This window comes from Cheilinus undulatus, linkage group 13, assembly GCF_018320785.1.
Source record: "Cheilinus undulatus linkage group 13, ASM1832078v1, whole genome shotgun sequence".
Lineage (NCBI taxonomy): Eukaryota > Metazoa > Chordata > Actinopteri > Labriformes > Labridae > Cheilinus > Cheilinus undulatus.
Window position 1 is genome coordinate 14,791,978 of NC_054877.1, and position 16,474 is coordinate 14,808,451.

The following is a 16,474-nucleotide window of genomic DNA, read 5'->3' on the forward strand; positions in this document are numbered from 1 at the left end:
CTTTTCTTTTAGGTAATTGTTCGGTTGTTTGGTTTATTTAATGTCTGAAAATGTTGGGTAGTGTTTCCCAAAGCCTTAAATTTTGCGGTCCACAATTAAAACATTTTTCTTTTACTTGAATTTGGAACAAAATTGGACAATACTCATATAAATTATGTTCAAATCAGAGAATTTCTGTTTGTTTGCAATTTAAGACAACAATTCTCTGTTGATTTATCATTATATGATAGTTTTTATAATACACAAAAATTGATGCCTGGTAACAATAAAATATCAATGAAACAAAGATGTTTTCTCTCTGATCTACTTCCATTTTCCATCTGTAAAAAAAACGACCCTGAAGGGATCCAAAATCCTGCCTCAGCTGTAAAACTCAGATCAATACCGACATCTTCACTCTCACAAACCTTCAGCTATGCCTAAAAAACTGTTGTGTTGAGGACTATATTTCACTCAAGGCTCCATCTCTGTCATACTATGGTGAGCTGTGTTGTTCTGACGGCCTGTCTGTTCTCTGTTTGGAGGAGAGGTGAGAAACACAGTGACTCAGACTGACTTATAGCCTGCCAAGCTGCTGTCAGCCTCCCTAAATATAACTGCTAAACCCATTTGTTACAGTGCAGGAGAGAAGAGCACAAAGAACCAACCTCGGATGGGCACTGTGGATGTTCTGCTGTTTTCAGATCTAGGTTAAGCTGAGCAGCAGTGAGCTGTGGGATGATGAGACAATGCTGTTTAGCTGTGCTAGCAGCACTGGAAATGTCTTTTGTTCCATCTGTTTTGAATCTAGACTTTGCTTTTGAGCATAAAAAAGCAGTGCCTGCATGACACCTGTGATAAAGCCTAAAAACGTAAAACTTTCCATGACGGTAATTCCTTCTGGGATGAGAATCGAGCTGGTATTGATTAGAAAACTTCTTTGGTTCACCTTCATACTTCTAAAAACCTTTGGATGGACAGCCATTTGATTTATAAAGACATTCATGATCCCTAGAGGATGAATCTTATACTTACTTTGATGATCCTCTGACTTTTCCTGGTGGAATTTGCATTTGCAATACATCATCAAGTGCAAGATGATTTCAGGCCTAATTTCAGGCCCGATTTTCCCCCAATGACCAGCTGGGCATGTCCAAATAATATTCAAGTGTGTGGTGTCAATATAATGATTTTACTGCTCCAAAATGAGTCAGAACCTCCCATGTCTGGAATCAGAAATATATTGTAGCCTGATGCTACAGTTTATTTTTTTCTCTCATTAATCTACACTCAGTACCCCAAAATGACAAAGTGAAAGTTGAATTTTAGAAGTTCTAGCAAATGCATTAAAAAGAAAAAACTAAAATATCACACTGACGTAAGTACTCAGACCATTTCCTCAGTATTTAGTTGTACCTTGAGCAGCAATTACAGCCTGAAGTCAACAAGTTTTGACCAACTGCATTGGAGGATTTTTGCCATTCTTCTTTGAAAATCCTCTCAAATTCAGTCAGGTTGGATGGGGGCTGTCTGTGGACAGACATTTTCCCGCCTCTCCAGAGATGTTCGATATGGTTAAATTCAGTGCTCTGGCTGGACCACTCTGGGACAATCAATGTTGGAAGGTGAACCTTCCGCCCAATCTGGGGCCCTGAGCACTCTGGAAAGGTTTTTATTGAGGATAACTTTGTACTTTGACTCGTGTTTCAGCCCCTGCTGCTGAAAAACACCCCCACAGCCTGATGCTGCCACCACCATGCTTCACTGTTGGGATGGTATTGGGCAAATGATGGGTGGTACCTGGTTTCCCTCAGGAGATAAAACTTAGAACTGAGGCCAAACAGTTCAGTCTTGGTTTCATTAAACCTTGTTTCTCACAGTCTGAGAGTCCAGGTGCTTTTTTGCAAAATCCAAGCAGGCTTGCATGTGTTTTGCACTGAGGAAAGGTCTCCGTCTAGCCTGACTGGAGGAGAGCTGCAGCAATGGAACTTTGTCCCATATCCACACGGGATGTCTGGAGCTCAGTCAGAATGACCATGGGGTTCTTGGTCACCTCTCTATAAAACCCCCTAAGAGATATTTTGGGGGTTTGCAGGAAAGCACATATTTGCAGAACAAAGCTCCAATATGTTGTTTACTTCCAAATATTTTAGACATATAAAAACATTATCAGTTATAAGTTGTAGAATGCTATCATATAACTATCATAAAACAATACCAAAAGTGGATGTCGACATCTAGACAACAGATGTTTTAGCAAGCTCTGAGATTATAACTGTTGGGAATCGAATCAAATCATTAATATGAGTCAAGACTGTGTTAAATGACTCTATTTTAAGCCAACCTTTGATTTGCTGTTACAGTGAATGCTTCAGGATGTTTAAAGATTATGGAGTAGAGCTTAGATACTTGTGTAAATTAAAACACTTGTTCATACGGAGGAGGAATTTCATATTTTAAGGATTTTAAACTTCAAAGGGCTGCAGCAGAATTAAAACACATCACTCCAGGCTTCATGCAGAATTGATGATTTCCTTGTTTGCTTTCCGTCTATGATACTTTCCCCGTCGGGCAGGGCTTCTAAAATGTTAAACGCCACAGCACGAAGATTTTTCAAACATCACTAAATTTGACATGAACTGTCAGAAATGTAAAACTTTTTTTTACAACACAGCTGTGACCTTCTCAGATATTCATAACACCTGAATGATGGTCTTATTCGACATGTAAGAGCCATCTTCCGTCCGTTATGTAAATGAGGAAATGGAGCCAACTGCACAGCCGCTCTGTGTCGATAAGCCTCCTATGGACGTGTGTCACTGCAGCAGATTTCCACTTACAGCAGAGTCCCTGCGCTTCTCCTCGCCTCACTCCTGCTCTCCTTCCTATTGGTGGAGACAGACACCAGATATTAACTAGGTCAATGATATTCCTTCACACTCCTCTGACAGGGAACCACGGCAGAGGAGAGCTGAGGAAGAGGGGGAAGATATGAAGGAGTCGTGAGAAGCAGAGATGAGAAGAGGAGAATCAGGAGCTTCTTCAAAGACGTCGAAAAGAAAGAGAGGAGCAGGAGGCGGCTGCTCCAACATGAAACAGATGATGTCTGCGCTCAGACGTTGTTGACATATTAAGATTGCAGGCATTCCCCTCTCATGCCTTTGTAGTAGAGAAACGCTGGAACAAAAGATGCCAGGTCTGAGAGATACCCTCAATTTCTATTTTTACATAAGTGAAAAAGATGCAAATCGTTTCAATCCTCAGGATAAGACAACAGAGCTTTTTGATATCTAAAATGATGAGAGGACTGCTCCTTCCCTCTAGACTTACTCACAGGTGAAATTTCCTATCTGTGGAGAGAAATACGGCTGCATTTCAAACAACTGGTCTGGTTCAGTTTAGTTCAGTGTTTTATGCAATTATTTCTGTTTCTGCTGTCAGAAGTTGGGATAGGTACCAAACTTACTGATTTGTACCATCCTACTTTTTTGGCACCTTTCTGTTGGGGTACAAAGCGTATCACGAGTGGAGTTCGGCTCACTGCAGTCCATTGCCTGGTCGTAAGAATTATGATTCCCTTGCAATAGCAGTCATTATGGAAAAACACAAACCATGCCATGTTTAGCTCTGAGCTGAGCAGCTTTACACCCTCATTTTGTCATAAATCTGCTTCTTATTTATGTTTAAAGATCATTTTTGGGGCTTTTTGCCTTTGTTCTGATAGGACATCTGAAGAGAGAAAGGAAATATGGGAGCAAGAGTGGAGGGAAGGCATGCACCAAACAGCTATGAGACCGGGAATCAATCCCACAGCCAGTGGGTCAAGGACTACAGCCTCTGTTTATGGGCACCTGCTCTACCAACTGAGCTACATCAGCACCCATAAATGCTTTACAGATGAATTTAAAATATATAGAGAGTTTTCCTGCATTTTGTATCGTTTCATTCCTCACCAAAACTCCAGCCTTTTGAACAAGAGTTTTTTAAATTTTCTATATTTTCTAATCCTATTGATCATTAATAAATTGGATATTGTTATGTTGAAACACAGTATTGAAAAACATTTCATTTTTGTGATTCTATTCAACCTTAGCCTCAACTATTAAATGATAATGAGGATTAAAATAATGTGCAGCCCTGCAAACACAGCTACAGGAGTTGTGGTTTATTAGTCAAGGTTTTCTTACATCATGGCTGATTCCTGCCAACAACTCAGAACAAAGAAAAAAAATGGATGATATTTGTAGCACCTGCACAAAAATAGCCACTTATTTTCTGTCTGTTTTTATGTGTAATGTTGGCAGCAAGAGTAGTTGTCTTGTTTGTGGAGACAATTAAAGGGCATATGGTGGGGTAGGTAGTATGAGCATTGTCACTACCTGGAGCATGAATGTATGAGGCCTGGATTTGTTACCTGTATTTAGGGGGTAAACTGAAGAATGTCTCTGTGTTTGCATGGTTGGTAATGGGAGCTGGCATGGAGGGGGGTGCTATGGGATGCTGGAAATCACTGCTCAGCCCTTTGGAGGTGTTATGGGACAAACTGAAGGAAACATAGTTGCAAAAACCTGGTGAAGCGCTGGCTAATTGAAGCTCATTGGTCTACACAGGTGTTCACCAACTGGTGGCCCAAAGCAGTGTTAATTTTGACAGCTATTCTAAACTGTATTATTTTTGGCTAGTCTTAGTTTAGTCTTTCTCATGGATAAAAGGCTGTCGATGAACATTTTTGGTCATAGTTTTAGACTAAATTAAATTAAATTAACACTGGCCCAAAGGCCACAGTAAGGCCCCCGTAACTTCCAGACCATCACCTACAACATTATTGAATTTAGAAATATGCAAGAAAATACATGTATATGCTGTGGTATGTATGGAATATTTGTATTTAAATTCCCTTCAGTTGATAACAAAATCCAAAACAATTGAGATTGAAACAGTTTTACCCAGACTGGTTCAATGTTTTATCCATTTTACAGAAATCCACCCGTCAAACATTATTACCAAAAACGGTAAATGCCAAAAAACAAAAATATGGTCAACACATATTTATCGGTTCATTCTTGATCAAAACTGTGGTTTCTGCATCTTTTGACTTCAGGTGTTTTCAGAGAATCAATACCAAGGACCTGTTTCTTGCAAAGTCTTTTCACCAATCAGAACACAGCATCAAATGGAGTGATCGAGAACATAACAGCCCCAGAAATATTCAGCTAAAATATCTCAATAAAAATATTTACTTTTTGTGTTATTACATAAAAAATACATGTTTTTCAATATCATTCACGCCTTACAGTTAGAACTATAGTTTACTGAGGAAAAAGTCCCAATGAAAGCCGTCTTTAGATGTTTTTACTGCCAATGAAGCACACTATCCACAAAATACTGAGAAAGATCTGCTCCAAAGATGAGTCAAGGCTTACTAGTGTTGGATTTCTTATCAGAATAAAACACTCCCACACTTCTACTGTAGAAGTTCCTCCAACACGCCTTATTAAACATGTAGATGCTGGCTTGTCATTGTGTTCTGTCCTCTTCAGATCTGTTGTCGGGTAAATCTGCATGTCTAAGGAGGAAATCTGACATGAGACATAACCGGTTCTCACTGAGCAGGAAAAGCACAACACAAAGCGTTATCATTTTGCCGTAATGAAAGATGAACTTATCACAGCACACAGAGAACACCTAATAAATCACCTGCTGCTTGTGCTATGTACGCTGACATTTCATTAGTTCCATTTCATTACACGTATCAGCGGCTCTTTCTTCAAATGCCAGAGGACTGAAAAATCTCTCAGCCAATCACTGCTTGCCTTTGACCACACAGAAGCAGCAGTAGCAGCATTTTAGTCCTCAGGCTAATACTGTAGCAAACAGAGGGCCCTGTCAGCCTAGCAGCCCTGCTAAACTCTTTAATATCAGCTGTGTGAGCTGCAAGAGCTGTGGTCGTATCACCGGCGAGCCGGCCCTTCAGCCATCTGATTACAGCCAGTCTCTGCCTCTTTGTCTTTTTTCTCTCTCTCCCCTCCCGTCAGAGTCAGCTCAAACATGCCAGGGTGTTTTATAACAGGCCTTCTTGTTGGATTAAACCATGCAGGGGTGCCAATCTCTAGGCCAGAGTCACATTGGTATCAGAAAACATGCACAAAGACAGCGGGAGATGGACTCTGAAAAGACTAAGATGACAAAATTGTCTGATCTAGTTTGTGTTTTCCACTGCAGTAAGGAAGTTTGACAAGAAAACGTATCGAAGGAGACTTTTTTATACTCTAAAGCAGAGACCCTTTTTATCTGACAGCTACCAAAAAAAAACAAAGGTGGCTGAGAGCTTTAACTAAGTTATCAAAACAACTGAACTAGCTCAGAGCTACCTCCTCTTTGGGTGCACTAAATACCAATACCTAAATACATAAAGCTTTTGATGAGCAGAGACTGCAATGTTCAGCAAACTGCACATTAGAAACATCAAACATTATTTCAGTTTTACTTTTATGCTCCTTGAATAATATCTTGGCAGTCATCGCTTCCTTCATCATCCCGCCACTGCTGAAATGCTTTCTGTTAGGATGTATGTATTTTATTTAATGCCTTTGCTAGCCTTCTGGGTAAAGAGAGATCACGGCTTTTATAAGTGCTGTATTCAACGGTCAGAGTGCTGCCTGCACAAAAGTTCTGTGCAAAGTCTTTTGCCACCTGCAAGACTAACACTACCCACTTTATCTTACATTTGTGTTTTCTGCCTTACTTTGGTATGACCACCCCTGTAGTCCATCATAAATCAGTGAAAGAGGTGTGCTTGTAGCATTGCGTACTTAACTTTGGCCCAGCTAGCCTAAATGGAAAATGATAAATGGACTTTAGCTTGTATAAAACTTTTCTACTTATCTGACTACTCAAAGGGCTTTTTACACCACAATTCACACCCTGATGTTTGAGGCTGCTATGTAGAATGGCCATCAGAACTTACCAATCCCATTTGTATGCATGCATTCACATTCACCCACCACTGACACAGTGGTAGGAGCAATTTCAGGTTAAGTGTCTTGCCCAAGGACTTGGGTTGCGTATTGTGTGAGGTTTTTCCAATGCCGATGCTAAATTGATACTTCTCAAAAGTGCCAGCACCTGAACGGTGCCTGAATCAATACTTTAAGTAGAAAAAGGGTTTCAAAAGTTGGCAGCTGAATAAAAGCTGTCTTGGTAAGACCATGTAAGTAAAGCAAACAAGTGTAACCACTTCACACATCATATTTCGTGCCTTTCCTTCAAAGTGGTTGCATTGGGCTGACGATGTACCGAAATAAAGCGCCGAAATCTGTCTTGTAATTTGATATGGTAGCTCCAGATGAGTGATCTGGACATCACCAAATGAAACCACGCCCAATTATCCAGTCCATACAGGTACTGAGGAGTGTAGGGGTTAAGATGGTGGAGCCACCACACTTCACATCACTCTCTGTACCAAAATATAGGGCAGACATCAGCTGGATGAGAAACCGTGGGATCCCACAGAGCTCCAGAATCATTGGAGAAATTATTCATTGTTTTTTTACATGTTGTGCTGTTATGAAAAGTTTGTGACTTGGGTTTGAATCTCTAAAAGTCATGAGTGATGTTAGCTCTTGATGTTGGTGTTAGAACAACTGCAGAATTAAATCAAGGAAGAAAAATGCAAATAGACACTTCAGCCTGCAGTAGATTTCCAAAAAACTCGAGAAAACCCACAGAGATTTGGTGTTTTTTCTGCTTTCACTGTGCTACATAACACCTGCATCACAATTTCCAAAGTCTAATTAAAGCAGAAAGGGAAAGGAACAACCTTCAAGTCCAGTTAAACCACATTCTTATCAGTAAAATGTTCTCCACCTCCTCTTTCTTTAGTCTGTCACTGAGATTTATCTCTGCAACTGAGCAACATCAAGAGCTGATTCTCTTAGATTCATTCATTCAAATCTATCCCTGACTAAATGTTTGTAAATACTTTTATCATCCACTGCTATCAGCCACAAAAAGAATAAAAGAGGCTACCTTCTGTGCTTTATCATTTTATAGGAGGGTTTAGCTTTTATAATGAGTACACGGTGAGTTCATACTGAGAAATCTAGGACAAGCACACTGTGGATTCCATGCAACAGAAATGGAAATATTGGGGTGCTGCATTATAAACGCATGCCTCTGCTTGAGGGGGGAGGGAGGGGGTGCATGGCGTCACGTGACGTCGAAGCGCGGCTTGTGTTTTTCTGGGACGAACCTCAGGGGAACACAAAATATTCTGCAATTATTTGGAGCAGCGTATATCTTCAGCCTCGCTCCTTCATCCGCTTCTTCGCCTCTTTTTTTGTGGCTGTGTACGAGAGAGACCGTGTCATCCTGTGGTCTCAGGAGTTGCAGTACTGCAACTGAATAAAAGCTTAGTGAAATTAGAAAACTCCTCATTTGGAGAATTGTTTCCTTCAAATTTTACTTTACAGTCACTTTTTATTTTTGTTTACAGGGTCAGAGTGTCAAGCAAGGACACAGAAAGAGTTTGTATTTATTGCATCAGCTCATCCAGACCAGACCTGGATTTTGTCTTGTTTTGACTTGCAGCTCAGTCTGGAGCTGATATGCTACCTTTAAAAACAGTGGCAAACACAGACAGTCTTCATAAAGATTTCCTAAAGGCATTTATGGAGTAACTGATAGGGACGGGACTAATCATCAATACAACATTTTATCATCATCCTTACTTGATAGGATTATTGAATTGCTGGAGCTCTAAACATATTTCTCTGACAATTCTTAATGCTACTATTTCATGACTTCCTCTCTGTGTGATGTATATATGAGAATAACATAAACTTAAGATAATTAGTCAAAAAAGCAGAAGACAGCAGGATAATGTCAGCGTTGAAAAGTTCAGAGATGAGGCGTGAAAGGAGACGAGAACCTCCTTTCACTGACAAAGTGCCAACATAACAGGCCTACATACACTTGTCCTTGACTAAAGATCAATGTATAAACTATCCATTATTATGACAGTGTATTTGGTCCATTCTAGAAAAAAAATAATAAAGAGGATCTGATCATTTTCAAGAAAAAAAAAACATTTTAAAGCTAATTTTCAGGTTTAAAGTCATTAAACCTTAGGAGTCCACGATCATGCTAGTGTGATGTTATCCTGCATTTTTTTGCCACTTAGTAGCACGCAAACAAAGCCACATTTTGCAATGCAATCACTTTGCAATTTTTTTTCACCAATATTGCAATTTCAATTTGATATACGGTTATTCCTTAACTCTCTTTTATTGCTAAATAAGGACTGAAAAATTCTTTAAAAGTATCTGATTGTGATGATTTTGACTCGTATTGTAAATTGGATATGAATTGTTGCACTGAAGAGTTTTTGTCATTCTTATATTTAATAAGAAAAAAGTACAAAAAAAGGAAGGTAGGATTTTTTTATGCACTATTCTAAAAAAATTGGAACTTGAATGATTGCATTATATTTCATGCATAGCATCTCTGCTGCTGCTGCAAAAAAGAAAACGTTTAAAGCTGCTATTTTGACACAAATTTCAGGTCAAAAAAATATTGCACCTTCTGCGATTTGAATATTGCAGCAGGCCATACTGAGATTTAATCAAGTTTTCGATTAATTGCCCAGCCCTAGTGGGAAGTGTGATTTTTAAGCTCTCTTTCAGTTTTTGTTTGACAAACCATCAACAAATCCATTAGACCAGAAAATGTGATCATTTAGATTTGATATAAAAAATTAGCTCTGCACATAGAGGACAGCACTCTATACTGTAAAGGACTGGCACTGGTCTTTTTTTCCGAATTTCAGCATTTTATGTCAGTTTTCAAAAGGAAAAAAATCGTATATTTGCTTAATATCTGCTTAATATCTATTCTGTAAAAATGTAGTCCATGTAATTTAATTCTCCTTGCAACAGTGTTCATAAAATATTTTACAGTGAGACTGCTAAAATTAGAAAACCCCCCAGCTATGTATATAATTGCATTTTTATGCATTTAGCTTGATTTCCGCACTTATACAACTTCATATAATTTAATTTCGACTGCATGGGAATATCTCACAGTCTTGAAATGCAAAAAAATATATATATTGTCCATTGTATACTTAAGTACAAAAAAAATTTTAAACTTGGGCATTAGTGGGCAAAAAAATCCCATAGATACAAACATGTATTCTGTGTAAAATATTAATTTTTTGGAGTTCCTTTATCTAATAAAGTAAGTTAAAGTTAAGAAATTGTTTTTTTTTCCATGAAGCTGAGGTTGTGCTAAAAAAAGGGTTAGCTATTTGATAATTAATATTTTTTATCAGTTCAGGTCCACAATCCTAGCCAAATTCTCTGTCTCTGCTGTAACACAGCTGCCTACTGCTCCTGTAGCTAGCCTGCCTTGCTGCCACCATGCCCTTTAATCTGAAATGTAAACAACAGCGAACTGATAGCATTGGAACAGTGCGTAGTTGTCCACTCTAAATAGTGTGGGGTATTAGCCCACTTTCTACTTGCTGCGAGACGAGACGTTACTGGCTCTTGTCACAATCCATTAGTCTAATCAGCTGAGCAGAGCAGCCCTGAGAACAACCTCTGCTCATCTTATTAGCTGTGAGAGGAATCTCACCTCAATGCTATCAATGCGAATCCCTCCCTACTGAGCAACAAGAGACACGGACAAAGGAAAGTTTAATGTTCTAATTCTAAAACAGCAAATGCCCTTAATTCTAAATCAGTGGTTCTCACCTGGTCACCACCAGTCACCCAGAATTTACCACCACCTCCTTAAGAGACATTAAAACTCAAATTTTAACTAATTTCCAACCACCTTAATTAATTCAGTGAAAAATGTAACAGTGTGGACCCAAAATGGAGACTAGGCAAAACATTGTGTTCAAAGCACATCATTACAGAAGGACATCCATGTATAGGCTATACAGTGCCTAAAAAATTTTTTTGACCACCACCCAAAGTACGGTTTATGCCACAGCATTGCTAATTACCAAAATCATTTTTTATGTTTCTGCAATGGTTAATACACCAATATGTAGAAGCTCTTTAACTCAAATGATATTTTTAATGCTGAAATAGAATTATTATTGTTATCCATGAATTTTCAAATGTACTGATTTACAAAAAAACAGAAAAAATAGAAAAGCACATTATTATTTCTTGATTAATGTCAAATTATAGTTATTTACTTGCATTCCTGAACAGAAAAATGAGTTTTAGTGGTTGAATGTTATGCTTGATTAATTTCTGACTTCTCAGAGAAGCCCAGTGAGTCGGCTCAAATTTGGGTCTAAAAAGGTGAACTCAGTTTGAAATTCCTCATTCCTGTTCAAAATGGTAAAATGTGGAGAGCTCACTGAAAATGAAAGAGTCCGCATTAAAGTGCTTCATGATGCTGGATGGTCTCTGAGACAAATATGCCAAGTGGTCTAATAAATTTGTTAAGCACTGTATATCTGATTTTACGCCATTTCCTAGAGACACTATGGAAATTCAGGAATACCTCAAGAAATTTCCTCATTGTTTTAGCTTTGTTATCCCAAGATAAGATAAGGATAAGTCAGTTGAACTCTTGAGAAAAATGCTAGTCATCATAGGAGAACCAAAAAATACATGCATTATTATAATGTAAATCCCCTTAGGGCTTCCGTACATAGACTTTTCGCCACATTTTTTTTCCTGGCACTCAATTGCGACCCAGTGGAAAGAGCTTTGTGGCCCACTTTTGGGTCCTGACCCACCAGTTGAGAACCACCGTTCCAAAAGATGCATGAACTCAGATTTTTTTCCAGGTTAGAAACATAAGAGGGTTTATCTATTGAATCACAGATACTCTTCAACCTCAGGTTACTCAAGAATGACAACTTCTTTGGTGTAGATTCACAAAAAGCAAAATAAAAACATCTTCAGTTTCTTAAAGTCTTTGGAAATGTGCGTTTGCTTTACGAACTCTTATCCTAACATCATAATTATAAGGCTAGTATCTCATGACACTGCAAAAAGAGACAACAAGAGTGCAGTCCTTTACAAGGCTGTCCTTAAAAAGTATTTGTAAGATGAGAAGCCAAACAGCAGGAAAGATCACTATATAGAAGTTGTTGAACTACTCTCAAGGAAGTCATTGACTTTTTCAGGCCTTGAGGAAAACTTTAATCACATTGTGGCTCTCACGCTCTAAGCTTCCAAATGTAGATAAATCCAACCCATCATTTCATCTACAACTATTGGAGACTAAAGCACGTTTAGTCTGTGCATCACTGCATAGAGCAGTCCTTTTGAAAAGGCTGTCAGGAGAAGTGATTGATGAAATTAATTCACTGCAGCAGCCCTGCTGATCAGGCAGATGTTGGTCATTGATTCTGTTGTTTATGCAGGTAGCCGAGCTGCCACAACAACACAGGCTTACATCTAATGATAGGCTATGGATCAACAAAGCCATCAGCATCATATTTTGCAGTAAGAACAACAATTATCGTTTCAACTGCTTCTCTGACCACAACTCGACGATAATATTCACGTTTTGCCACTGTAACGGGGCTTAACGCTGCTAGTGCTGTGCTCATGGTGCTTAAAGCTGGTCATTATTATGAGAGTCTTTGCTACACAGCAAAATCGCCAGTGTTAGATTAACACTGAGAGTGTTAAATCTAACACTAGAAAAGTGTGTATATGTTTCCACGCTTTTGAGTGTTAATGTAACACTTTTCAAAGTGTTACTTTTTTACACTGAACCAGTGTTACTACAACACTGTATGGTGTCAAAAATTTACACTGGTGAACACTGAGTAGTGTTGATAGTACTCAACACTGGCATCAGTGTTAAAAAATTAACACTAAGGAGTGTATTACAATTAATTTCAGCAGGTGTAAAATACTGTGGATAGCAACTGCCCCTCTTCCACCAACCTGATAATAACAAGAAACAAGACATGTAAGTTCTACAAAATAGGTGTTGGTAATCAAACACACTTGACAACATTGACTGTCACCTGGCATTGTGAGGTATTCAACAGCGGTCAGGGAGTTGTGAGGCAAATTCAAAGTCAAAGCTTGTCTTGGGATGACAATCTGCTCTCACTGCACAGTCATAAATAACCTGTCACCACAGCCAAGACTTGACCAACCTAGAAGACAACTACACTCATGGTGCAAAAGTGTTTATGCATCAAAAACTTAGGAACTTAAGGTAATTCAAGAAACATGTGCAAGTGAATCCCAGCAGTGACCCCTGTACAACAGGCAACATCTAAACACAGCTAATCATCTAAATACATCTAAAAACACCTGAACCCAGCTTAATACTCTGCACTATGGCATGATGGGAAAACTCTGCCCCCCAGATTTGAAATTGCAGTAGGTGGGGCTTGGATCAACTGACTCTCTACAGTGTTGGAATAACACTGGTCGATTTAACACTGTCAAATAACTCCAACACTAAAGACCATTTGCTCTGAATGGAGTTAAAATAACACTTTGAGTGTTAAAATCAACACTGAAATGTTTAACACTGAGAATTCAACACTCCAGTTTTTGCTGTGTATAATATTAAAGACCCTGTAAAGTGAAATCCAAACTTTGTGTCTTCACACACTAGATATGTTGGAATAAGATTGCTGTAAACATGTGAGAACACTGAGATCTACATGTGACTGAATTTTGGATTTAGACCGTTAGAAAGTTGTATATCTCTTTCCTGGCTTGGTTTTATATGGGCAAATATATGAGCCCATGACATCATCAGTCTTGATGGGAATAAGTCCACTCCCCTAATGCTACAATGATATAAAATCACCAAGCAGTTCATCTCAACACACTCTGTTGTTAGCTGATGTCACTGCCTTCACTGAAAGTTAACAGCCAGTTACATGCTATGTTTTTGGTCATTGTGAGGTAAATTTTCCAAGTCTATCAGCCACAGTGGCCTAGAGGTAATTAAAAGTATCACAACAGAGAAATTTGTGCCAGAAAACAGTAAAATGAATCCCCAAATTCACCCTCTGAGTGGGTGTGGCTTCAGCTCATTCAACCGAAATGCCCACACCATCCTAGAACAGATTTTACTGCCTCATTGAAGCTTAATTTTATAAATAAAGATTTTTTTAAATCACTTTACAGGGACTTTAATGATAAACAGTGGTTCATTTTAATAGGCCACAAAAGAGGGCATAGTCTAGACCTGCCCACCTGCAATATTGATCTGCTGTTCCATGAAGACATTGAAATAAAATTACTAGTGTTTTGACATTTCTACCCTGATGCTGATTAGAACATCAGGTGATCCTCATGTGTGGAGGCTCGTTGATGATGATGCATATCACAATGATCATTACAGAGCATGAGTGGAGGACAGCATCAGCAGGAAGCTGCTGCAGAAAAATGTTGTAATGAAGTTAGGAGAAGCTTCAGCTTTAACATTCAATCAGTTCACTTGCTACAGCTGCACCAGTGGACTCCTAACTTCCTCTCTCATGCTCGCTCCCTCTCTCTCGCATGTACATGTGGTGATAGTGAAGGTTTAAAAGACAGTCAGCACAAACTTGGGCTGCCTGTTTGAGTGTAGTCCAAGTGGGAAACGAATTAATTCCAGGCAGGAACACTCTCGTCATACATTTACCATTTTATTGTAAAATGGATAAACAGTTTTACTTGACGGAGAAGGCTCTGCTCTAAAGATGCACCCTGGGTTAGTCAAGCTGCATGCTTTGACTTTCCAGGGAGCGCACGGCTAAAAACCCCATATAGATGGATACATTTATGACAATGCATATTGAAAACAATAAAATTACTTTGAGCAATTAATCCATAGTAGCATGAATCCAAATAGGAGGGTGCAACAAGCTTTATGTTATAAAGGAGAAGGCTGGGGTGGAGGAGGTTAAGCTGTGCTTGCAGCAGCAGCAACAGTGAGGAGCATCAGCATTTAAACAAGCAGGGTTTGGTGGGAAGTATGAAATACTTAAATACACCACTATGCTGAGAGAAAGAGCTGTAATTGGCTATGGGAGCTGGGAAGGGTTAATTAGGATCAGCTGATCGTGGCTAGACGTATGACCACCATGTCCTCCATGAACTAATGCTAGGCTTTACTGACATGGCTTACATTAACAATCCTTCCCTTCTTTCTTTTTCTTAAACATATTTTTAGTTTTATTTTTTGTCCCAAGCAGGAATTAAAAGAGCCACAACTTGTCACAAAAGAGCTGTGTGTGTGGCTCTAGAGTCACAGGATGATTACCACTGGTTTTAGGGATGTTTCTTCAGCATGCAGACATCCACCTAGTCTGACATCTACCGCTCAAACTAGGGCTAGGGACTATCAGGGCTTCAGACACAAAATAGAAAAACAAGCCCATAGCCACTAGGAGCTGAAGGGTTCAAGGGAACCCCTCCTCACAGTGAAAGTTCATGAAATTGGGTCATTTCTTTGAGTAAATATTGTCCCCCTTTTAAACAATGATGACCAGTATACTTGCTAAACCACACAGAATCTTTTATCTTGTAAGACCACCACTTTTGTTATTCTTCTTCCATTGATTGTGTTATGAATTCACACGTGACACAGTGCAACTGCCAGCAAACACTTTACAATAGAGCATTTCTGACCAACCTGCTGCTGAAATGTGAGCCATCTACTCATTCCAGCACCTGCAGCATGTGCATCTGCCAGGGAAAGGTCTGTGCTGTAACAGGGTGGATTACACTCTGGGTGTGTGCTTTATGAATTACAAAGTGTCTTTTTGACTTCTTTGCACTGTTTTGTCTTTCTTTGCAGTAACTTTTGCAAATGAGAAATGTGTTCAAATATCATACTAGCTTTGTCTTGGTGTTGTAATTACAAACACTAATCTTGCTTTCCATGTCTCTGTTCACTGCATCATTGTATGATCTGATGCAATGACCAGGGCCGTCCAGGGCCTGCAGTGATTTTTTGACTGCTTAGTCCTGCCACAATGGGAAACTGTCTACTCTCATGAGTCTGTGCTATGCTACAAATACAGCCATCTAATTTCAAGCTCAAATGATGGGAAACTGAAAAATGTCCACTTTTGGGGAAAAGAGCCACCCCTCCACCAGGCTGGCTACAGGCCTGAAATAATCAATCTTCATGCTTAATGTCTCATTTGCTTCTGTAGGTCATATAGAGGGGTCAGTATTAATTTCAGTCTCTTTCATAACCAGCTCAAAGCTCCTCACAGTAGCTTTAAGTTTCTGTTATTTGATTTTACTGCTTTGTGAGTAAGGAAAAAAATATCTCATGACCCAGCAGCAGTCTGTCATCAAACAGCATTATTATCCTCTCACCTCTTTGGTCCTCTCCAGCTCATTGTGCAGCGCCTGCTTGGAGACCTCCATCTCGATGATCTTCTGTCTGAGCAGCTCGTTCTCGTCCTCGGCTCTGCTACGTTTTTCTTCCACACTCTCCAGCTCATTGTGCAAACGCACCGACACGTCCTTGGCCACCTGAGAACACAAGG

General features: G+C 39.3%; 1 protein-coding gene across 5 annotated transcripts in view; it reads right to left on the bottom strand.

The window, feature by feature from the left end:
• Positions 1-16,474, bottom strand: part of LOC121519574 (microtubule cross-linking factor 1) — a 144,147-nt gene that overhangs the window by 109,993 nt on the left and 17,680 nt on the right. For all 5 annotated transcript variants that reach the window (XR_005992713.1, XM_041802330.1, XM_041802329.1 and 2 more), the window contains exon 3: positions 16,302-16,460. Coding sequence is in view for 4 of the 5 variants with exons in the window: in XM_041802330.1 (XP_041658264.1) it covers positions 16,302-16,460 (159 nt within the window). In the remaining variant the exon portion in view is untranslated. The remainder of the gene's footprint in view (positions 1-16,301; positions 16,461-16,474) is intronic.